Here is a 25249-nt window from a genome sequence, read left to right as displayed (position 1 = left end):
TCACAAATATCCATCTGCCTCTGCCTCCAGAGTGCTGGGATTAAAGGCCACCACCACCATCAGGCTAATGTACAAATCTGTAAGGAGAAAATTTAGGCTGAGCATATATAAAGCCTTAGAGGCTAGAGGGATAGCTCAGGGTTAGGAGCACTGACTGCTCTTCCAGAGGACTAGGTTCAATTCCCAGCACCCCATGCTGCATTAAAGTTTTCTGCCTTCTCGTTTAGAGATTGCATTGTGTATAATACCAAAGTAATTAAGGGCGGGGTCTTAAAATATTTGTATACCCATGTTCATAGTGACATCATTCACAATACCTAAAACTTGGAAGCAATTCAAGTACCCATTAACAGATGAATTGATTAGCAAGATGTAAAATGTTCTATACATGCACTGGAATATTATCTAGCCTTAACAAGGAAGGACATTTTGCAGTATTCTATAACAGGTATTAATTTTGAAGCTTTTATACTGAGACATTAACTGGTCACACAGAATACTGGTTCTTCTTGTATGTGGTACTTAGAGTGCTCAAAAACCAAGTAGACATACAGTAGAATGGTGGCTACTAGGGAATGAGTGAGGCCAGAGACAACATGGGAATATTGTTTAGTGGTTATAGAATTTAAGTTTCACAAAATGAAAAGACTATGAGGATAGATGGTGATGATTATACAACCTTATGAATACAATGTTAACATCACCCAACTGTACCCTTAGATAAGGGACTAAATTTTTATATACTGCAATAAAAATGGAGAGAAAAACACAAAAGGGATAATATCAATTTAGCTTACATATTTTGACCTTAAAAGCTTGTTTTGAATTGTGTCTGTTAACTAAATAAGAATGGGCATTTTTATAGAGGTTAAAATGCTATTAAAATCGAGAGATTACCTTTTTTGATTCCATTCTTTGAATACCAGCTTCTTTAAATGTTTGTTTAATGTTCAAATATTTATTCTAAATTTCAGCATATTTTCTTGGCATTTATTTTTTACACTTCGATTAATTCTGTGTCTATATTACTTAAATATACAGTATACTTGGCATGTTTATATAGGTCCTTCAGAATTGGATAGTACCTTCTAGATTCTTGGGAATGCCTGTGACCATCTCATCTCTAGGATTCTTCTCTGTTTCATTGAGTTAGGGTCTCTCATCGCTGAGAATGACCTTGAACTCTTGATTCTCCTGCCTCAATCTTCTAAACACAGCTTGGTCTCTAGATTTTCTTTTTAATCTTTTTGTTTGTCGAAACATTTGTTCCATTTGTTTTCCCAGTACTTAAGGAGCCATGATGTTTCTAAGGGGAAAAAAAAGTTCCCATTTTCAACAACTGCCTCTAGAAGATGGCTTTTGACATTGGCTCCAGCTCAGTACTAGGCAATGATAGCTTTGTAGGTGGGATCTTCCAGAAACTTGCCAATAGGTCATATGATTACATTTTCTGGGAATGAAGCCTTAAAGACACTTTAACCCCTTGTGTCCTTCAGTGGCTGCCCCCTGTGGTTTTCACTGTAATTATGGCTGTTTTGATTTCAGAGCTATTGTGGTAAAGGCAGATGGGGTACATATAAATTCTACCGAACTCTCTGGTTTTGACTAAGATTCACACCCCCATGTGTGGGTGATATGGATATGGTATATATGTATATAACTTGTATGATTTGTGAGACTATTGGTCCTTAACCTTCTCCCTTATTTGAAGCAGGGTCTCTTGCTGTTGATAGTTTCTATTCAAGCTGGAACTTTCTTGTCTCCAACACCCATCTCCCTTTAGGAATGTTAAGATTATAAACACACTTCTATTTACTCTATTTGAGATTGCAGATTCTGACTGTGAACTGTAGCCCTCAGACTTGCATGGCAAGCGCCCTAGACATCTCCACAGCTACTTTTTAGAATATATACTTCAAAGTTTGCTTTGGGCCAATTTCCACAATTGTGAAAAACTTTAGTCTGACAATGTTTCTAACACTTCATTGCTTTTATAGAGGCCAGGTCTTTGAAGCATTGCTCTGTTCTCACCACCACCATCTATGATTTCCATGTTCATGTATTCTAGAACAAGGAATAAGACGGGGTGTGTAGATTGATAGTAATGCAGACATCGGGCTAACGTTAGATTAGAAGCTCAGTAGTGAGAGGACTGTGACCCTTCCTTAGCTGTTTGCAGAGCACCCACTTTTTCTTGCATTTGCATGATAATAGGCTTGTTTAGCTCTTTATCTGTTATCTGGCAGTCTTGGTTAGGGAGCTTTCCATCTTCCTCTCTTGACTGGTGTCTTTGATGTACTAATCTCAGCCTTTGACTGAGGTTTTACTGGACCTTATTCTGCCCTATTTCTTGCCTCAGTACCATTTACATAATCTTTTCTTTCCTTGCTTGTATACGAAATGACTATTACTCTCTGTAGACATTGTGGATATAATAGTGAGTAAATACTTCTTCCCACATGTAGCTTGTGCTTATATTCTAATGGGACAAAATAGGTAGTAAATCATTGTAAAAATAACTTTTATTCTCCTGCTCTAGTTGTCATCTTGGAAGCTTACTGTCTCAGTCTGCTAAGCTAGGCCTAACCCTGGAAGCTTCTAGCCCCTGTACAATCTTATCTAGGCCTAGAATGGTTTCAGCCTGTGAAACTTACTGCTAGATAAACTCATCCTTTTTAGCTTTTTCTGAACTCTGGCTGGCCAGTTCTGGCTAAGAACTCCTCTCCATGCTGATGGATTCAATCTGGTTTCTCTCATTTTTTTTTTTTCCCTCAGTTGCTCTGCTTGTCTCATACTAATTTCGGCAATCTGTTCTGATCTTCTGGCATCTTCTCATTCTCTGGCCTATTCTGTCTTTGCCTGTGTCAAGCTTGTTCTCGCTCTACTACCTGTCTCTGCATCACTGTCTTAGTAAAACTCTCCTTTCCTCTCCTCTCTTTTTACTGCTCTCTCCTTCCTACTACTACTCCATACTTAGGATGGAGTCTGTAGTCTTTAACCAATCTGTAATCTGATTGGCGGAAAGGAGCACTTTTAAAGGCATTTTGTGAGTTATGAACCCTAATAATTTATAGAGTTCTTTTTCTGGATTCTGGTAGTTTCCTAACATACCCTAAATACTAGCTAGTTTTGTTGTGGCCATTAGCAGTGGATCCTCTGCATTTCTCTAGAGTGTTTGCTTTTTGGTTTTTGGTTTTGTTTTGTTTTGTTTTGTTTTTTTCTGGAGATTGTGTGACCTTGCTGTCTTCATTAGGGTTTTTCTGCTGTGAACAGACAACATGACCAAGGCAACTCTTATAAGGACAACATTTAATTGGGGCTAACTTACAGGTTCAGAGGCTCAGTCCATCATCATTAAGGCAGGGACATGGCAGCATCCAGGCAGGCATGCTGCATGCAGGAGAAGCTGAGAGTTCTACACCTTCATCTGAAGGCTGCTAGCAGAATACTGACTCCCAGGAAGTTAGGATGGGGGTCTTAAAGCCCACACCCACAGTGACACACTTACTCCATCAACGCCACACCTACTCCAACAGGGCCACACCTTCTAATAGTGCCACTCCCTGGGACGAGCATATACAAACCATCACACTTTCTTTAAATATTGTAAGCCTGTCAATTTTTCTGCAAATTTTAAAACTTTTATCTTTTTTTAGAGCTGAATTGTACTCATATATTTTTCCAGATTTTCCATTTATTCATTTGTTTGTTGATGGGTAAATAGGTTGATTTAAATTCTTTACTATAGTAAATGAACCAGCAAATTTGGGAGTGCCAATATCTCCATGGGAGATTATGGCATTCTCTGGGTATATGCCTAGGAATGAGAGAGCTGGATCATGTGGTAGTTCTATTTTTAATTTTTTGAGAAATATGCAAACTGATTTCCACAATGGCTGTGTTAGTTTGCACCTCCACTGCAGTAAGTGCTGTCAAGTTCATTGATGGCAGCTGGGATGAGGGGCTGTCTCAGTGTAGTTTAATTTGCATTTCCCTGCTGGCTAAGGATATTGAATGCTTTTTAAAAATAGTTGTTGGACATTTGTATTCTTTTAAAAAACTATTCAGTTAATTTGCCCATTTGTTGACTGACAATTTTAATTCTGTGGTATTAAATTTCTGTAATTCTTTGTAAGTTCTGGCTGTCAGCACCTTGCTGAAGTGTAGCTGGGCAAGATTTCCCCCCATTGTGTGGGCTGTCTGTTAACTCTGCTGATTGCATTCTCTGCTATGGAGGAACCTTTTATTGTTGAGCAGTCCCATCTGTTGATACTTGGGGTTAGTTCCTGTATGGTTGGTGTTCTTTTAAAAACTCCTAGCTAACCCAGTATCTTGAAGGGTATCTCCATGTTTTCTTAAAAAGTTCCAGTGTTTCTGGTCTTAGATTAAGATCTCTGACCAATTTTTAATTGATTTTGTGTACAAAGTGGATTATACAAATCTAATTTTATCTTCTGTAGGTATAAATCCAGTTTTATCAGCACCATTTGTTGGATAGGTTCTTTTTTTTCAAGAGTATAATTTTACCTTCTTTGTCAAAAATTAACTGGATTTAGCTTTGCTGTTTTATTTCCAGGTCTTCTATTCTAGTCTCGGTCTACTTGTCTATTCTTATGTCAGTACCAGTTTTCTTTATCATTGTAGCTCTATAGTAGGATTTGAGGTTGGGTTGTATAACACTGTCAGTAATGTTCTTGGTTCCATATGAATTCTTGTGTTTTCTCTAAAACTATGAAATAGGACATAGACATTTTGATAGCTATTTCATTGATTCTATAAATTTAGTAGTATAAACATTTTCATAATATTAATTCTGCCAACTCAGGAATGTGAACTCAACAATCTGGACCATAATCTTCTTTTTTCATAATATTTTTAATTTATATTACATCTCATCACAGTGCCCCCTCCCCCACCTCCCCATTTTCACCCTTAAAAATTCCTCCTGAAATTATCCCTTCCCCTTCTTCTTCCCCAGAGAAGAGGAAGCCCCCGCCTTGGTACCATCCCCACCCTGGGACATCTTCTCCTAGCAGGACTACACACCTCCTCTCTCACTGGAGGCCCAACTAGGCAGTCCCAGTAGGGGAAGGTGATCCAGTGGCAGGGGACAGAGACAGAAACAGCTCTCAATCCAGTTGTTAAAGGACTCACATGGAGACCAAGCTGCACATCTGTTACAAATGTGAGGGAGGCCTAGGTCCAGCCCCTGCATGCTCCTTGGTTCATGGGTAAGTCTCTGAGAGTCACCAAGGGCCCAGATTAGCTAATTCTATAGGTCTTCTTGTGGTGTCCTTGACCCCTCCAGCAGCAACGTTTGGTTGTGGGTCTCTGCATCCTTTTCTATCTGCTGCTGAATGAAACCTCTCAGAGTACAGTTATTGCTAGGCTTCTGTCTGCAAGCATAGCAGAGCAACATTAGTTGCTCTCTCTCATGGGATGGGTCTCAAGTTGGATCAATTATTGTTTAGCCATTCCCTCAGTCTTAGCTCCATCTTTATCTCTCTAGTTCTTATAGGTAGACAGATGTTGAGTTGAAGGTTTTGTGGGTTGATCTTTTCTTTTCTTTTCTTTTTCTTTGTTGGGGTGTGTGTGTGCAGATTTAAAAGAGTCCAGTTGCCATTGTCAATGCTTTTTGTTTATTTAAAAAAATGTTTGCCCAAGTTGGGCTTGATTGTGCATATCTGTAATTTCAGCACTTGGGAAGTTGAGGCAAGGAAAATTATAAGTTCAAGGCCACCTTGTTTACATAGTAAGATCCTGTCTTAAAAAAGAGGAAGGAGAGGATAGAATTTAAATTTGGTTATTTACACAAATATTTTGCTGTACATGCCCCACATATTTAGATCTGCATTCTAATTGGAATTTTCTTCTTTTTAAACATTTAATTAGAGGTGGGAGTTAGGAGATGCATGTATAGGTCTGAGCACAGCTTTTATGAGTCAGTTCTTACCCTATGCCTTGAGAGTTTCCAGGATCAAACTCCAGTCATTAGACTTGGCAGCAAGTGCTTTAACCCAGTGAACCATCTTGCTGGTCTCTGGAATTTACATTTGTGAACAGTATAAGGTTAAGGATCACAGTACATTGTTTTCCACAGAGAGAGCCAACTGACCTCTAAGATCTTTTTATTTAAAACTCTTCCAAGTGCATTGCACTATTATCTTTGTTATAAACAAGTAAACATGACTGTTTATAGAATCTCTTTTCCATTAGTTACTTAATTATTTAGTTTAGGAGTAGGAAATGGGTGGGTAGGTGAGGCTGTGGAGGCCTAAAGAAAACTCTAGTGAGAGAAAGAATGCATCACTATATGTTTCAAAGCTTAGAGTCAGTAGTTTTTTATATGGAAAAGATTTAACTTTATAAATTCTTTTTCAGCTGAATCTCCTGCAAATTATGTAATCTACCTAGTGTCTTAAAGATAATTAATGGATACTTGAAGCTAAAATTGAGGCTTTCATCTCCCAATTTTTTTTTCTTAGATGTGGTGAAGATACACAAGTACACTAGTTATTATAGAATGTTTTAGGGTCTATAATTATTCTTTAATGTTAGATGAGCTACAATGAGTAAGTAAATGTGCTTACTGACCAAGTGTCAAGGACCTGAGTTGAATGTAAAAAGCCAGGTGTTTCTGCCTGTGTCTGTAACCCCAGTGTGATGGGGATCAGGCAGGGAGCAATAGAGGTGGATGCTGCTCAATATCTTCCACATGATTGTTTGCAGGTGTGTGCAGCCTTACACATACACACACATGTACCATCAGCTCTTGCACACACCCACACGTACTGCACACACACACACACAAATGAAGAACTGTTTTATGAATTTGCCACTTAAATTTTTTTGTATCTGTTCTTGAGAATATTTTCTTACTATTTGGTTTTTTTAATTTTTTATAGAATTGGAGAATATTTAACTCTCAACAAATGAATTCCACACTTGAACTCTGCCGCATTCCTGTGCCACCTCCTCCTTTAGAAAACTGATCCTAAGACAGGTAAAATTATGACCTTAACTTAAAAAAAAAAAGATGAAGAATACATTTCCCATATGATTAAACATGTTAAGAATTTTTGGTAGTCTTTGGTAAGTAGCTTTATTTATTAAACAGTTTTATCTTACGTGATCACCTCTTTCTGTCTTTGAATTCAGTTTTGAATTATTTTAGTAATTACATTTAAGAAATATGTTATCTGAATTTTACTTTGATTTATTTCATTTATTCAGCATGATTGTGATATCAGGGTACATCTGGATAACTGTTGGCCAAAGCAAATTTTTGTGACTGACGACTGTGTTCTCTTTCTGTTATAATAATCACATGTAGATTCTGATTATTTGAGATATGGCAAATAAACTGCTCTTTCTAGTGTTTATTAATAATGTACAAATATGCAAAGTCAAAGCCAGGTGTTGTTTTATGCCTGTAATCCTACTACCTAGGAGGTAGAGACAGGATGATCAGGAGTTCAATTCAAGGTCATCCTTAGCAAGAGGGACTAGAAGAGAAAAAAGAGCCCAAATAAATACTTCTTCCCAATTCTATTTCGCTTTAACGCAAGGTCTTGCGCACACCCCGACAGTCCCACTGTTTTCATAGAAAACACATGCCAGGACAGGTCAAGAGGAGAATGGGGAGTAAGCAGAATCACTGAGTTGAATCTACCCAGGAAAACAGTTGGTTAGAATTCAGAAATGGCTGATAGGGCCATGTTAATGAAAGCCTTATACTATCAAAGTTCAAAATAGGGACAAAGAGCAAGAAAATTGCAAAGGCAGTGCTCCTGTTACATGGAGTCTGACGACCAGATCCAGCATCCTGACATATGTTTTATGAAGTCTCCAGAATGGGTGAGGGGGAGGGGGCTCAATGCCATCAGCCTTATACCCATACCAACTAAGGAATAGACATTATATAAATTCACCATCATAGAACGTACAACCACATGTCACACACTTTTCAACCTAATTGAGTTCTGACACTATGGTTGTATATGTATGCATTCCTTTACTATCTCCCCCGCCCCATGAGGAGTAATGAATTTGGCTGGGATGGTGTCCTAAGTTAAGAGTGTATAACTGTATGAGTCCACATTAGGAGAGCGAGATAACCAACATTAGGCTCTCCAGCATTAGAGAAAATACTAGAAATGAATTTGAAATACAGGACAGATTGCCTCATGAAGTGATGCTATCAGTAAAGACTTGTAAGGATACTAATGCTACCCAAAGTACATTCTGTTAGATCACAGACCCCTCTCTCTGTCTCATGTCTCTCAAAAATCCGGCCATGGCTCCTTATAGCTGACAGGCACCATGCTTATGGAGTCTAGAGCGTGTAGGTCTTGGGAAGCAAGGGGGGGATAAGTAAGCCACCCCCCTCCCCCCCCACACACACACACACGGAAGTTAGAAGGTAAATTTACCCAGTACTTGGCTTCTTGGCACATAGGCTATGCCAGTTTAAATTACACTAAACCTCTGGTCTTCCCTTCACAACCTAGAAGAGTCAGAGTACCTCCTTTGCTTGGAGTGTTTGCTTGGAGACTGTTTTTCTCCTTCAGCTCCCTATACACACAATAACAGCTGCCATAGTCTAAGTCTTAGACATATACTTGGAAATATCTTCATTGTCTTTCCCCAGGAGTTTGTTTGTTTGTTGTGAATGTTTGATAGGATTTGAGACAAGGTTTCTCTGTGTAGCCCACCTGAAACTATCTCTGTAGACCAGGCTGGCCTTGACCTCAGAAATCTATCTGTCTCTGCCTCCCAGTTGCTGGGGTTAAAGTAATGTGCCACCATGCCTGGCAATTTTTTTTTAATCAAGTTTAGAATTTGCAGGAACAGTTATTATTATCTCATGTGTTGCACTGGTAATTCTATAGCTTTTTTTTAAATCTAATTTTGATTTCCTTGAAACATTTGAGAGCATCTATTTTCTTTTTATTCATCATTGTTGTGTCCTTAGCATTTTATTCAACAATATTTCTAATATAGATAATAATTAACAATTATTACCCCTAGAATAAAAATGCGTCTTGAATTTTCAAAAACCTAAATAATTACATTATTATTATTTTAGAACTACTACTAGTAATAACAGCTAATGTGAAGGATATATGCCAATTGCTATTTTAAGAATTTGTGTGTTATTTATTCTTTTTTTTAAAGGTTTATTTATTATTATATATAAGTAGACTGTAGCTGTCTTCATACACCCCAGAAGAGGGCATCAGATCTCATTACGGGTGGTTGTGAGCCACCATGTGGTTGCTGGGATTTGAACTCACGACCTTTGGAAGAGCAGTCAGTGCTCTTACCTGCTGAGCCATCACTCCAGCCCCGGGTTATTTGTTCTTTAAATAAATAAATAAATAAATAAATAACCTCTCTTGTCAGCTAGGTATGCAGCATATGCCTTTCACCCTAGCACTGTAGAAGCAGAGGCAGGAGGATCACCATGAGTTAGAGGTCAGCCTGGTCTACACACTGAGTTTCGAGTTTCAAGCCAGCTAGGGCTTCCTAGTAAGCCTTTGTCTCAAAAAACCAAAACAGACAAAAACTAAAAAACTTTTGTCATAGATACTTCTATTGTCCTCATTTTATAAACAAGGAGTTTGAGATGACAGAGAAAAAACTCTTCCAAAAACACATATTTTATAGACCAAAATTCTCTTTAACCCATTAGACTGTATTGGTATTTCTGTTCTCACTGTATGGTGGGAACAAACTAGGCAGGCATCCTACCAACTGAGCCACAACCTAGCCCTAGTTTCCTTTTTCTGAAGTAGGGATTCATAGTTTTGCTTAGATCTCAGAGCAGTCGATACATGTACACTCTACTCTCCATAGCCTACCTACAAACATAAGTAAGTGAATAAATGTAAGACCCTTGTTTTATATCTCTTATATCGGGATTTTCATATTCAAATATTTAGTTTTTGTTGTTCATTATAAGACATTTCAAGCTGTAACAAAGTAGATAGAATAATATAATTAAGTTTGTGTACTGATTACTAAAATGGCTATCAGCTTAAGGTCAGTTGCATTTTATTTCCAATACAAGGGGCTGAAGAGATAACTCGGTGGTTAAGAGTGCATACTGCTCTTGCAGAGGACCTGAGTCTGATTCCTAACACCCACATCTGATGTGGCTCAGAACCACCTGTAACTCAAGTTCAAGGGAATCTGATGCCCCCTTGTGGCCTCTGCAGGTACTTATACTCACTGCACATATTCACAAAGAGACATGTGTACACATGTTTATAAATATTTGTATCTAATTCACTCCTTTCTTACCCTCTGCCCCAATTTTTATTCTTCTCTTATATATTACATCTCCAAAATTTTCCCTCTCTCCATTTCTCCCAGTCCATCCCTCCACCTCCCCTCTTCCAGATCCTCTCCTCCTCCATTTCCCTTCAAAACAAAACAAAAAAGTAGGCCTCCCCGGGAGAGTAGGCACAAACCCTCACATCACAGCTGGCCAAGGCAACCCAGGAGGAATAAAGTTGTCTCAAGCTCAGGCAAGAGTCAGAGATAACCCTTACTCCTGTAGGAGTCCACAAAACAAGCTACACAACCATAGCAATATGCAGAGGCCCAAGCTCAGGCCCATACAGGGTCCATGTTTGTCAATTCAGTCTCTGTGAGCCCCTACGAGCACTGCTTAGTTGATTCTGTGAGGCCATGTTTTTCAGGGGTGTCCTCCACCCCTCTGGTTCCTACAACCCTTCTCACTCTCCTGTGTTTTCTAGGTCCCACCTAATGTTTGACTCTGGGTCTCTGTATCTGTTCCTATCATTTGCTGGATGATGTTTCTCTAATGACAGTTTGGCTTGGCTCCAGTTTATGAATATAGCAGAATATCATTAGAAATCATTTCATTGCCCCCAGCCCCTGCCCTCCTTTTTGGTTCTATCCTGGATCTTTGGATATGTCTTGTCTCTGGAGGGCTCAAGAGGGGACCCATGAATCTCCCTGGGGAGGGGAAATTAAATAGATTTTTTGGGGTGGAGTGGGAGAGGGTGGGGAGTGGGGAACAGAGAAAGAGAGTACTAAGAGAGAATACTAGCATTGGGGGTAAGATGTAGAAACTTACTGCAGTTGGAACTCCCAGACTCTATGAGAGTGACCTCAAGAAGTCCCCTGGTCAAATGGATGTATCTGGAGGATATCATCCTGAGTGAGGTAACCCAATCACAAAAGAACTCACTTGATATGCACTCACTGATAAGTGGATATTAGTCCAGAAACTTAGAATATCCAAGATACAATTTGCAAAACACAAGAAAATCAAGAAGAAGGAAGACCAACACATAGATACTTCATTCCTTCTTAGAATAGGGAACAAAATACACATGGAAGGAGTTACAGAGACAAAGTTTGGAGCTGAGAGGAAAGGATGGACCATCCAGAGACTGCCCCACCCGGGGATCCATCCATAATCAGCCACCAAACGCAGACACTATTGCATATGCCAGCAAGATTTTGCTGAAAGGACCCTGATATAGCTGCCTCGTATGAGGCTATGCCAGTGCCTGGCAAATACAGAAGTGGATGCTCACAGTCATCTATTGGATGGAACACAGGGCCCCCAATGGAGGAGCTAGAGAAAGTACCCAAGGAGCTGAAGGGGTCTGCAACCCTATAGGTGGAACAACAGTATGAACTAACCAGTACCCCCAGAGCTCGTGTCTCTAGCTGCATATGTAGCAGAAGACGGCCTAGTCGGCCATCATTGGGAAGAGAGGCCCTTTGGCCTTGCAAACTTTATATGCCCCAGTACAGGGGAATGCCAGGGCCAAGAAGTGGAAGTGGGTGGGTAGGGGAGCAAGGTGTGTGTGGGGGGGGGGAGGGTATAGGGGACTTTCGGGATAGCATTTGAAATGTAAATGAAGAAAATATCTAATAAAAATTTGAAGAAAAAAAAAAGTCCCCTGGTAATAGAGGCAAACTGGCTATTTTCCATAACCAAGCAAGGCTCCCAGCAGTCTGACTGAGGCATCAAACCAGCCACAAAACCTTCAACCTACACAAATCTGTCCCACCTGTAAAATGTGCTGGGGTGATGGTGGTGTAGAACTTGCGGGAGTGGTCATGCAATGACTGGTTCAGGTTGAGACCCATGTCACTGCTTGGATGGCCTCTGCCCCTCTTTTATATGTCATTACTGAAACATTGTTTGAGTGAGGCTGTTCTTGTTTATTTTGTTTTTTTTTTTTTTTAAAGATTTATTTATTATATGTAAGTACACTGTAGCTGTCCTCAGACACTCCAGAAGAGGGCGCCAGATCTCATTACGGATGGTTGTGAGCCACCATGTGGTTGCTGGGATTTGAACTCCGGACCTTCGGAAGAACAGTCGGGTGCTCTTACCCACTGAGCCATCTCACCAGCCCTCTTGTTTATTTTGAATTACATTAATAAACACCATGATTAAAACCAACTTGGAAAAGAAAGGTTTTCTTCATCATACTCTTTACAGTTCCACCACTGAGGGAAACAAGGTAGGAATTCAAGGAAGGAGCTTGAAGCAGAAGCCCAAGAGGAGTGCTTGCTTGAAGTCTCCATTTAGCTACATTTTATATATATATACATACATACATACATACATACATATACACACACACACACACAAGTGGGCTGGAATCTCCTCCATCAATTAGCAGTTAAGAAAATGCCCCACAGATAACAGCCACAGGCCATTCTTCAGTTGAGGTTCCTTCTGTAGGAATCAAGTTGACAGTATGAGATATAGCATACCCAATGTCTTTACCACCCCGTTAGTGACTGAACCACTAGAGGATCCCCCATTACTTTAAGGTAAACCCCAAGCATTTCACCACCAAGCATTTAGTATGTGTCTCTAAGGACTTTTTAAAAAATCATTTGTGCCACTATCAAACATAAAAACAAACTTTGAGCCAGGCATGGTGGCACACATTTAATCCCAATACTCTGGAGGCAGAGGCAGGAGGATTTCTAAGTTTGAGGCTACCCTGGCCTACAGAGTTCCAAGACAGCCAAGTTCCAAGACAAGGTTTCTACACAGAAATATCTTGTCTCAAAAAAAGAAAAAGAGTCATATCTTTTGTTAGACTTGGTGACAAACCTTTATAATCCCATTTATAATCCTAGCACTTGGGAGGTAGATGCCAAGTTTCTGTGATTTGTTTGTCTTGGGGTGTTTGTTTGTCTGTTTATTTTGAGCCATGGTTTCTCTGTTTAGCCCTGGCAGTACTGGATTTTGCTTTCCAGGATCTCTATGATTTTGAGTCTACTCTGGTCTAAGTCATAAGTCCCAGGCTGCTAGGCAGAGATGCACAGTGAGACCCTGTCTTAAATTTTAAAAAGAAAAGAAAAGGAGCAGTACCTTTGATTTATTTATTTTTATTTTTTAAACTCATGATTCTCCTGCCTTTTCCTCCTGAGTGCTAACATGTGTAGGTCTCTGTCACTACGTTTGACCCTTAATTTTTTATATTAGTATTTATTTAAAATCTCATAATTTGTGATTCTCTCGTCTTTCTTTTCTTTTTTGTTTTTGTTTTTGTTTTTCTCTGAAACAGGGTTTCTCTGTATAGCCCTGTCTGTTCTGTAATTTACTCTGTAGATGATGGTAGCCTCAAACTCAGAGATCCTCCTGTCTCTGCCTCCCAAGTGCTGGGATTAAAGTTGTTTGTTGGCCTCCACCACCTGGTTTCCCTCATCTATCTTAATTTTAGATTTTACTTGGGCAAATCCTTCAGTATATATTAAGAGGTCTTGTTAGAAAATAATGACATATCTTACTCCTTTTCTTATTCTTTATTACATTATTACTTTATAGTGCCCCTGAAGTTTTGTGGAATTCTAAGTTAGAGGTTTTTTTTGTGGAATTTTAAATTAGAAATTTAGTTGGGGGTGGTAATAAGAGAGTGCAGCATGGGGAACTAGGATCAAGGTTCATCATATACATATATGGAAATGTCATAATAGAACCATTGTTTGTACAAGTAATACACATTACTACTTTTAAAATCTAGTGCGGAATTCAACAAACATAGAAAGGGCATCTTTTTAGTAAGAGAGTGTTTCAGTTATTTCATAGACAATCCTGCTTCTTCAGGTTCTATTTTCATTTGTCTTGGTTTTTTTCCTTATTCTTTCCTTTTGAATGACAAAGAAGATTGAAATACAGTGTATCTTATTTTTAATCCAAAATTAAATAGATAAGACTACCCTCAATAGCAAGCATTTAAATATTGAGCATGTATTTTTTTCCAGGCTTTTTTTAAAAAAGTAAGCTTTAATTGGAATTACAATTTACAGACTATTATTCAGTTTGGTTTTGCTACTTAATCAGCTTGCTACCTATATGACCCTTGCTTTTTTTAGATTTGACATCATTTTTCAGCGTTGTTGTTGTTGTTGACGATCCAGGGGGTTGCTGTGTAGTCCAGGCTTGTCTTAGTGCTTACTGCATACCCCAGAGTAACCTCCCCTCACAGTCCTCTTGCCTCAGCTTCCCCAGTACTGAGTCATAGGCACCTTAATCCGAGGATGCCTTATGGGACACCTTGAAGTGGGGAAAAATGTGCAAGGATGAAGACAATGGGTTTCTGCTATATCATTCAAAAGTAGAATTTATTTTTAATAAGTTTTATTTGTACTCTTAACTGAGGGTAAGACACTATTGAAAATATAAACGAGATAACTTTCTTGGTTAATGAAATGTATACATTTATGTACCTTTGGTAATTTCTGTAGGTAATGTTATCTTCGGATTAATTTCTTTAAAAAATTGTATTTTAGAGATAAAAGAAGAATAGAAGGTAAAGGAAGATGCTGGGATCGGAACGAGCTGTTGTGGAAGAATGGTTATCAGAATTCAAGGTAAATGGGATTGAGATAAGACTGTAAATTGTATGTCAGAAGTTTAATGGTGCTAGTATGTTCAATAAAGAACCCTACAAATAAACTTTTAAATAGAAGTTTTGGAATATGGATTAATGCTTCTCTGGTTGTGGTCCTTTCAAGTAGACCTAGTATAAATAACGGTCAAAGGAATTATGTAGAAGTAAAAATAGTTGTTAAGACCAAGGTATATTCAATAGAAGACTGGCATCTTCAAGTTTTAGTAATAGTATTTGTTCCCTGCTTGATTTCCTAAGTTAAACAGATTTGAAGGAAAAGTGTGTAATGCATGAATACTTAGGTGTGTTGTGAAAGCATCAGAGAGGAACTGGATACATCCTGCTCTCTCAGGCGGGTAGCTTTAAGATGACATGTTCTTGTGAAATCAGTTATAATATGTAACTTGTCATTATTTGTCATGGATAAGTAGCTAGAAAACTTGCATGTTAATTATTTTATGTTAATTATATTAATTGTTTTAAATGTTCTTATTTGACTCTTACTCAAGTGGCACTCATGTAAAATAGATTTGTTTCCTAAATATTAGATTCATTTTACTGTCCTTTGGTGGTTTTATCGTAGGCATTACCTGACACTCAGATTACCAGTTATGCAGCAACCTTGCACCGGAAAAAAGCCCTTGTACCAGCTCTCTATAAAGTTATTCAGGATTCAAACAATGAGGTAGGAAAGCTTATAAGAAAAGTAAGTTCTAAATAGCGAGATGAAATCTGTGTACCAAAATCACATACATGTAAGTTTGTAGTTTTGTCTGACTTGTGGAGCTGGAAAGCCTCTTCCTTCTCTTTTTCATCCTGATAGTTGCTTTGGCTTCCCCACCCCCACCTTTACATTTGAAAGTGCTGTGATCTTTTGTCCTAATGAAGGTGGTATGCCTTGATTCTCAACTTCACTTATCTTCATCTCAATGGATTATTTACTTAATGTATTGTTTTCTTCATGTTCTATAATGTTCCTTCTCTGAAAACCAAATTTTTACCGTATACTGGTTCAGCCTTCTTTTTTAAATATCATTTACTCTTACTTCTTAGTACTGTACTGATGTTTATAAGCAACTCTGATCAATTGTAAGCTGATATCACAAAAGTATGCTATTTATTAAGTTTAACTGAAAATTATCAGAGGACATGCTTTTAAAAATCTAAATAGCAAAGACCAATGAATTTAGAGTAACAGTCAACTGTTATTCAACCTTTGATAGAAGATAGAAAATGCAGCAACTGAATCTATATGTAAACTTACATCAAATGCACACAGTATTTGTCCATTAACACACTGGTGTGACGTATAGTTTTCTCCCACTGGATTCATGTATGCTTTAACATGGCAATGAGAGGAACACACAGGAAAGTAGCTTCTTATCTTCCCAGATGCAGCCTCCGAGACTGCCTCTGCTGTGTACTGCAGTGAGCTTGAAGACGGTCAGGTAACCAGCGCCTCACCAGCAGCCTAGCTTAAAGTGTCTTTATTGTTGTCTTCCCACCAAGAGCTTGCTTATTGACTCCTCCTTCTGTCTCTTTGTCTGGATCGGCTCTCAGACTTGCATCTGCTGTTGTTTCTAGCAGCTACTGCAAGATTCATTTGCTGCTTTTTCTCCTATGGTGTTTTGCTGAATTTTTAAAACTTAAGACAAGGGCTGTGTGTGTGTGTGTGTGTGTGTGTGTGTGTGTAGATATCTTTTTACTACATACTCACACACACATACATATCTTTAGTCAGGAGTATATGAAATTTTCTAAATAATAAATGTTATATACCCTACCCCTGATTTTGCACTATCTTAACATTTAAGCTTTGCTTATTAAAAATTATTTGTTTTATGCTTTTCCTTTTAGATTGTAAGCTCTTCATGGGCAGTGGTCATATTTTTTTAATGATTGTTACTTCCCTAGAATATAGTACTCCATCATATATATAATGAATATTTAATAAATGTGTGCTTGGAATGTGGCTCTGGGGTTAAATGTAAATAAATAAGCAAGTAAATACTGGTTAGAAAATAATGAAATAATGAAATAAAAAATATTCTAGACTATTCTAGTCAGTATGAAACATGTTCTCACTTTTTAAAAAAACTTTTTAAGATAGACTTTAAAAAAAAAAAGTTATTCAGACTCCACCAGGCAGTGTTGACACACACCTTTAATCTGAGTACTTGGGAGGCAGAGGCAGGCTCTCTGTGAGTTCGAGGCCAGCCTGGTCTAGAGAGTGAGTTCCAGAACAGCCAAGGCTACACAGAGAAACCTGTCTTGAAAACTGAAAATAAAATTTTAAAAAAAGTTACGCAGACTCTTCTGTATTGTTCTGCTTTATAATAGCACAAGAGATATGAAGTCATGGTTCAAAATGGAAATGGTAGCTTGAGAAATCCAAGCTCAAGACTAGCATTCATCATAGTTATGAAGTTGCTTTTTACTGTCAAATCAGAAGCTTGGATCATGCATTCAGTCTTTGAGAAATCTAAGATAATAAATTCTGAAGAACCCAGAACTCTCCTGCACTCATAGACAGATGCATGTTAAGGCCTGAATTTGTTATATTCTGAAGCATCATCAGGTGTGCTACCAAGATATTATTTCAGAAAATGGCCATACACTTTATTTAATATGAATTGAGCTTTGGATAGTCTTAAAATCAATGTTGCTTTAAAGACATAAAAGTCCTAGATATACATTCTAGAGGTTTAATTTTACATGTCATGGCTACCTTTATTGCAATTTGACTTTTAAACTCTACACCAATGATACTGCTTTTTTTTCTTTTTTTAATCTTAACAGATCTTAATCACTCTAATGCTTCTTCCATTTTGAGCCCTCCACTCTGTGAGTCCCCTTTGTCCATTTTATATTTTCTTTGATTTCATCTCTAGCCTTCCACTTTTCTGAGACAGGTGTGCAAGTGTCTGAGTGTTGTACTGTCTCCCTTCCCGTCTGCCTGCGAGTGTGCAGGGGTTAAGATGCACAAGTCCTGAGATCTAAGTCAGGTCCGGGACTGCAGTGCCAAGCACTTTACCCACTGACCCATGCCTGCTCACTTCATTTCTTTAAAACAAAACATGAACTTTTTCCAGTCTACCTTCTATTATCTAGCTCATTTTTCTGTCATCATTCGCAAATGGACTTATAAATAATTTTATTGCTTATTGTCTGTCTTATTGTGTCCATTTCTTGATCTAACTTTATTTCTTCTAATCAAGTTAGAATTAGGATTCTGTTTCCCCCAAAATGCTTTCTGATGTTTTCATCAGACAGTATGTCTCAGTAATTATGGTCAGCCCTGTATGCTTAGTTTAGGAAAGCTGTCAGTTATTTCATAACTTTTTAAGCCAAAGATGATGATTTTTATCACTTTTGATGTAAATGACAGTACCGTTTAATGGGGTTTGATTTTTGTTCATGGTGTGTTTGGGACAAGGACTCATGGAGCTGTGTAGCTGAGACTACCTTTGAACTTGGATCCTTGTGCTTCTGTCTACCAAGTGATGGATTACAAGTGTGTGCCACCATTTCTGATTTCCATTGAGAACTTCAGAAACAGTAGTATGGTACAAATGCTTAGAATTAAAGGCACATCACAGTGGCAGGCTTTAGTGCTCTCACTTTGTAGTTGTATTTGATTAAAAGCTGCTGTATCACCAGCACCTCCCACCTTCAAAATAACAGGGTCAAGCCTTTAATCCTAACACCCAGAAGGCAGAGGCAGTTGGATCTGAGTCCAAGCCAACTTGGTCTATAGACCAAGTTCTAGGACAGCTAGGGCTAATCACAGAAAAACAAAACAAAACAAAAAAGACAGAGTCATAATTTTGGAACATCTATTTCATTTGTATGCTTAGAATGACTTATCTGCCAAATACTTTCAACTAAAAAAAAACTGAAAGTTAATATCTTCATTACAAGTTTATTGTGATTATATCTCAGGCTATAAAAATTTAGAGAAAGCAATCTTTGGAGAGTCTTTTACTAAAGAGAAGAGTGAATCTGAAAAAGCATTGCTCAGAACAGTGCTGTCATCATTGAAGACGTATGGCAGTGGTTCACTATTTTCAAAAGTATTGGTACTATGTATAGTATAGTATTTGTACTGAAACAATCTTTACTAATACTTTAGTATAAGAAACCTGTTAAAGAGTGGAAAAATCAGCTTGATGTTAGAAAACCTTCATCTAAAATCATCTTTACCATTAATTTCTATAATCTTCAACAAACTGCATGATTGTTCTAAATATCAGTATAAGGAGATAATTTAATTTTTTTATTTTTAAAAATATTTTTAAAATTTGCCCTGATTTTTATTTTTCTTAGAGCATGGAGTGAGTATTTACTAGACTAGGATGTGTATGTGCATTTTCTATGTTTTAAAGTTGTTCTTCAAGAACAGAAGTCAACTTCTGTAAATATTGACTATATAGTTGGCAATAGATCTGTTGACAGCTTTACAGTTAAAAAAAATAGTGACCATCCCATAATACTGAATTATTAAAAACAACTGTATTTAAGTAGATTTGAATGTAAATATGCCACTTAGAATAGAGTAAGCATATGAAATTACTAAGCTGGGGGTTTTTTTGTAATTAAATTTTTTGTGAAGTTTGGTTTCTTATCAGTCTTCATGTACACTTAAAAGTTAGTCAGACCTGCATAGTCTACAGTTAATAGGAACAAGACCATCATAAGTCAGCAATGTGTAGAACTTACTGTCTTCAGTTTTCAACATCATGAAGGCCCTCACTTCATTTCATGTGGTGACTTGAGAATTGAAAAGCATATTTATACCAGTAAGCCCTGGGGAGTTCACTTACCCCCCCCTCCCCGCTCCCCTGTGCCCTGCTGTGCTCTGCCTTTGTGTGGCATCTGAACTTGGGTCATCATTGTTCAACAGAACTTTACCCACTGATCCATCTTCCTAGGCCCCAAGTCTTTTAAATATAGTTACTGAGACCTTAAATCTGCTTTTATTCCCCTGTGTGTATTAAAATATTACCTAGAAGTTTGGATGCCCATATCAAGTGTTTTATAAAGTTTCTTTATCTAATGAGTGGTATGTAATTTGTCTAAGCTATGGCTTTACTTGAAATTTGAGGGTTTTTTGACTAAGAAGAGATTTCTTAAAATGAAAGATGGGTCAGTGAGATTGCTCCATGGATAAAGGCACTTGTTACAATCTAAGTTGGATGCCTAGAACCCATATGAAGAATGAAAGAACTGGATCCCACAAAGTTGTTCTTTGACTTACATACATGTACCATGGCATTAAAGTAATTTAAAAAATTTAAATAGAGACTAAAAAGTTTTGGTAAGAACAGAAAGCCAAACTCAATAAGTATAAATATAGTGCATTGGCAAGCAGACTAATTATCTAATAAATTTAGTATTATAGTGTATCAGAAAGTGTAGTGATAGTATATGGTACTAAAGTACTTACAGTTAGTGGCTTGGTCAGTTTAATATACAGTATCTATTAAAAGGCTTTGTTGAGTTAACTCATATATGGAGGGGTTAATATTGAAATTTTTAAAAAAAAATATTATAAAGATGCATTTACCTTTTAAGAAATACATTACAGCTCAAGCAATGGAAATAATATTGCTCTACTTTTCTTTTAGCTCCTGGAGCCTGTCTGCCACCAACTGTTTGAGCTCTATCGTAGCTCTGAAGTTCGACTTAAGAGGTTCACACTGCAGTTCCTGCCCGAATTGATTTGGGTTTATTTGCGACTTACAGTTAGTAGAGACAGGCAGAGCAATGGCTGCATTGAAGCACTTCTCCTAGGAATTTATAATTTGGTGAGTTGAAAGCGATAGTTTAGAAATTTTAAAATATTTTTAAACCCTCTGAAATATTTGAAGATTGTTTAAAGAAAAACAAATTGAAATGTCTATTGAATAATTTTTTGAGCTGAATACAATAAAGCTAGATACAAAATAATCATTCTAAGTGTTTTGTAAGGTTGTTGGAGACATAATTGATAACATTGTTATATCAGATGCCATCCTTCAGATAGCTTTATTTAACCAATGTCCATGAATGCATTTATATAAGAAACAAGTTGGATATTGAAATTAGCTACATGCTTTTAAAGCAACTTCTCTACCTCAGAAGTCATATTCATAGATGACTAATAACACAGAGTATGTATAGAAAAGGGTATGAGAAATTGAAATTTGAGTCAAAGTTACTACAACTTCCCAGAGGAAATGGTTTCTGAAAAAGTATACTTTAGATCACCTGAGATTAGGAATAGATGAGATTTTAGGAAGAAGTGTGTCTTAGTGTGTTGTGTCTATTGCTGTGATAAAAACACCAGGACCAAAAGCAACTTCTGGAGGAAAGGGTTTATTTCACCTTACAGTATTTTTTTTTTTGGTCTATCATCTAGGGAAGTCAGGGCAGGAACTCAAGGTTGGAACCTGGAGGCAGGCACTAAGCAGAAGCCATGCAGGAGAACTGCTTACTGGCTTGCTCCTCAAGGCTTGCCCAGGCTGCTTTCTTATATTAGTAGGGACCACTTGCTCAAGGGTGGCACCACCTAGGACATCAATCATTGATCAAGAAAATGTTCCACAGTGTGCTCACAGGCCAATCTAATGAAGATATTTTTTTTTCAACTAAGGTTCCTTCTTCCCAAATGACTCTAGCTTGTGTCAAGTTGCATAAAACCAGCCGCACAGTGTCATATGAGCAAGGCAGAAGGGAAGATCAGTTGTGTCAATGCAAATGAAAAGCAAGGATATAATATATGCAAGCTAAGAGAGATGACTCCATTCTGGTTCCATTAGTGTTGAGCTTTTGTTTTTATTCTCCCTGTGTAGCTTAGGAGGCCCTCAGACATAGTGTGTAGTGCAGGCTCCAAAAGGCCTCATTCTTGATCTTCTTGCCTTAACCTCAAAGGCGAAAATTGCAAACAAGTACCACTGTTCGTCTAGAACCTTTTCTGGTTTTGGAGACAGGGTCTCTTTATGTAGTTCTGGCTGCCTTGGAACTCAGTATGTTGATGACACTGGTCTTTAACCCACAAAGATCGTCCTGTCTCTTCCTCTTGCGTGCTGGGATTAAAGGTGTGTGCCACCACATCCAGCAAGAAAATCTTTTTAATGTGAAGAGCTCAGATTTTCTTTAATAGGCATTCACTGGGAAAGCAAAGGAGAGAGTTTTGAGTATTATATACTAAAAGGATGGATGTAGTAATATTGCAAATTTCATAATTTCACTTTCTTAACAGTTGGGTAAATGTACCCAATTTTCACTGTCTTTCCCTCAGTTGATTGATGTCTAGGCTGTTTCCAATTTCTAGATATTATAAATAGAGCAGTAATGAATGTGAATGAGCAAATATCTCTGTAGAAAGATGTAGAATCTCTTCTGTATGTGCTGACAAGTGGTGTGCCTGGATCTTATAGATTTTTTTTTTAAAGTGGGAACTCATAAAATTTAAACGTTTTTGTTTTGTTTTGTTCTAAGTGAAAAGCTAACCTGGTTTTAACATCCTTGATTGTTTTTGAGACAAGCTCTTACCATGTGTCTCTGGCTGGTCTTGAACTTACTATCTAGACCAGGATGGTCTCAAATTCAGAGATCCACCTGCCTCATTAAAGTGCTAAGATTCAAGGAGTATGCTACCATGCCTAGGTGGTGGTGTTTTGTTTTTATTTTTGAGGCAGAATCTCAAGTATTCTAGACTGGCTTCAAACATTGTGTAGCTGAGTCTGGCCTTTTAACTTCTGACTTTTAGTTTTTAAGCTTCTCTTCCGCTACCACCTAAGTGCCAGGTTTGCAGCATCATGTGTGGCTTTTTTTTTTTTAATGCTATGTAGCTATCTCTGACTCAATATAGAGAGTCTATTGGAACAGTTGTCTCTGCGTGGATTTCACGCTAGTTCCATGTTACTAAGGAAAGCAGAGGCAGTGGAGAATGAGATGCAGCACCATTTCACCAGCTGTGCTGCTACCTAGAGGCAAGAATTACTGATCCCTAAAGATTAGAGGTCACTCAGGAGAGGAATGAAGGACACCAATATTCCTTCTGGTTTGGCTTTTTTTTCAGAGCACAAACACTTTTAAAAACTTGTAGCCAGGTGTGATAACATACACTTTGAGTCCCAGCACTTGGTAGGCAGAGGCAGGCATGTCTATCTTGAGTTCAAGGCCAAACTGATCAGAATAGACAGGGATAGACATAGGAAGACCCTGTCTCAAAAACCCTTTAAAATAGCCAAGACCTGGATGTGGTGACTCATACATTTAATCTCAGCTTCAGGAGTCAGATGCAGAATTTGTCATTCCAGGTCAGCCTGAACTACATAACAAGTCAGGCTGCAGTCATATGTGAGACCACGTCTCAGAAACAAAAAGGAGGAGGAGGAGCTAGGTGTCATGACACACATTTCTAATCTTACTGCTCAGTGACCCGAGGTGCAAATATGAAGCCTGTCAGGACTACACAGTGCTACACAGTGATTCCAGGGCACCCAGGCCTACCGAGTGACACCTTGTCTTGAGCAAACAAGAACACATAAGAATTTTCTTACAGTTCTCTTAAAATTACTTAAACATGTCTATTTCTTGATTACTTACACTAATACTGTCCACACATAACTTCTTATGTTCAGCAGTTGATTGCTGAGGGATTATAATTTTTTTTATCAAGATTTACTCTCAAAATGTTCTCACCAAAAAAATGTGAACTATAGTACTGGACATTTAAATAAGTTTGTTTATGGTAATCATTTCACAAAGAAAATGTATCAAAACTTCACATATACTCTAGAAAGATATGTAAATTCTGTCAGTAATGGCTCAGTAAGACTGGAAAGCGCTTCATTTCTATTATAATAATGTGCTTTCTTATTTTGGTAAATGTAGGTCTCTTAGTATTAGTTATGTTTTGCTTAGCCATGTTTCTACTAAAGACATGATCAATTTTTTTCCCCTCTAAGATCTAATCTTCTGTGTCACCCATTCTTTACCTTTGCAAATGTTGGATTTGGAGTAGTATAATTGTGTCCAATATCTGTGAGCAACAATTGTGCCACAAATGTGTGCCAATTTGCTGACAGATTTGGAAGACTATGCTAGAGTAATAGTATTTTATGTACTTTTGTTTCTAAAACTCTCCCTCAATTAGTAAAGGTATATTCTATAAATTAAGGAAGTAATTATTATTTATTTTGCTATAGATTTAATATTACATTGGCTTTGTACATTTTTTTACTATAGGAAATTGCTGATAAAGATGGAAACAATAAAGTGCTGTCTTTCACTATCCCTTCCTTGTCTAAGCCTTCAATATACCATGAAGTAAGTAATGTTTGTAACATGGAATGTTTCAAATTATGTTGAGAAAGACATAAACAATAATTTTTGCCAGAGGTAAATATTGCAAATACTTTCTTGTTTCTGTTTTTGAAGCATGATGTTTTGTAGCCCAAGTAGGTTTCAAATTCACCAGGTGGTTAAGGGTGACCTTGCACTCCTGACTCTGCTTCCAAGTGAAAGGACTATACCACCATGCAAGGGCCCTAATACATTGTCTTCTCCTTTTGGTTGTGAGCTGAGATGGCTCAGTGGTTAAGAGCACTGACTGTTCCTCCAGGGATCCAGGTTCAATTTTCAGCACCCACATGTAGACCATACCTGTATATCCAGTTCCAGGGGATCTGACATCCTCTTATTGCCTCCATGGGCACCAGATATGCACCTGGTCTACACTCATATACATCTAGTAAAAGAAAGGAAGAAAGAAAGAGGTGGAGAGAGAGGAGAGAGAGAGAGGGAAAAGAGAGAAAAAGAAAGGAAGGAAGGAAGGAAGGAAGGAAGGAAGGAAAAGAAAAGAAAGAAAGAAAAAGAAAGCTGACAACCTGAGTTTAATCCCTGGGACCCACATAGTGGAAGGAGAGAACTGACTATGTAGTAAATTTTTTAGAAGTAGGTGTTATGTGTGGTGTCAAGAAAGTTAATATTTAGTGGAAATTTTTCCTCTAATTCTTGTTTATTCGTTTAATTTCCTTTACCAGTATTTTTTTTCACCTTTTTAAATAAGTTTTTAAAATGAAATTTTAAACAATTGGTTTTTTCCATATTGTTTTTTCATTAGATATTTTCTTTATTTACATTTCAAATGCTATCCCGAAAGTTCCCTATACCCTCCCCCCCACACACACCTTGCTCCCCTACCCACCCACTCCCACTTCTTGGCTCTGACGTTCCCCTGTACTGGGGCATATAAAGTTTGCAAGGCCAAGGGGCCTCTCTTCCCAATGATGGCCAACTAGGCCATCTTCTGCTACATATGCAGCTAGAGACACGAGCTCTGGGGGTACTGGTTA

The 25249-nt window shown here is 37.8% G+C and overlaps 1 protein-coding gene across 8 annotated transcripts in view; it reads left to right on the top strand.

Annotated features, from left to right (window-relative positions):
• Fam126b (family with sequence similarity 126, member B) overlaps window positions 1-25249 on the top strand; it is a 63528-nt gene that overhangs the window by 13474 nt on the left and 24805 nt on the right. For 3 of the 8 annotated variants that reach the window (NM_172513.3, NM_001310598.1, NM_001310599.1), the window contains exons 2-6: window positions 6906-7003; window positions 14803-14883; window positions 15487-15588; window positions 20531-20710; window positions 24141-24221. In NM_172513.3, coding sequence (NP_766101.3) covers window positions 14833-14883; window positions 15487-15588; window positions 20531-20710; window positions 24141-24221 — 414 coding nt within the window. In that variant the 5' untranslated portion in view covers window positions 6906-7003; window positions 14803-14832. Of the gene's footprint in view, window positions 1-6905; window positions 7093-14802; window positions 14884-15486; window positions 15589-16295; window positions 16352-20530; window positions 20711-24140; window positions 24222-25249 lie in introns of all 8 variants that reach the window. The other 5 variants (XM_006495832.3, XM_017319657.2, XM_030252754.1 and 2 more) reach the window with 3 other exon arrangements.

Source organism: Mus musculus, chromosome 1, assembly GCF_000001635.26.
Source record: "Mus musculus strain C57BL/6J chromosome 1, GRCm38.p6 C57BL/6J".
In the NCBI taxonomy this organism is placed as follows: domain Eukaryota; kingdom Metazoa; phylum Chordata; class Mammalia; order Rodentia; family Muridae; genus Mus; species Mus musculus.
The sequence above is the reverse complement of the archived record's forward strand: the minus strand, read 5'-3'. Positions and strand labels throughout refer to the sequence as shown.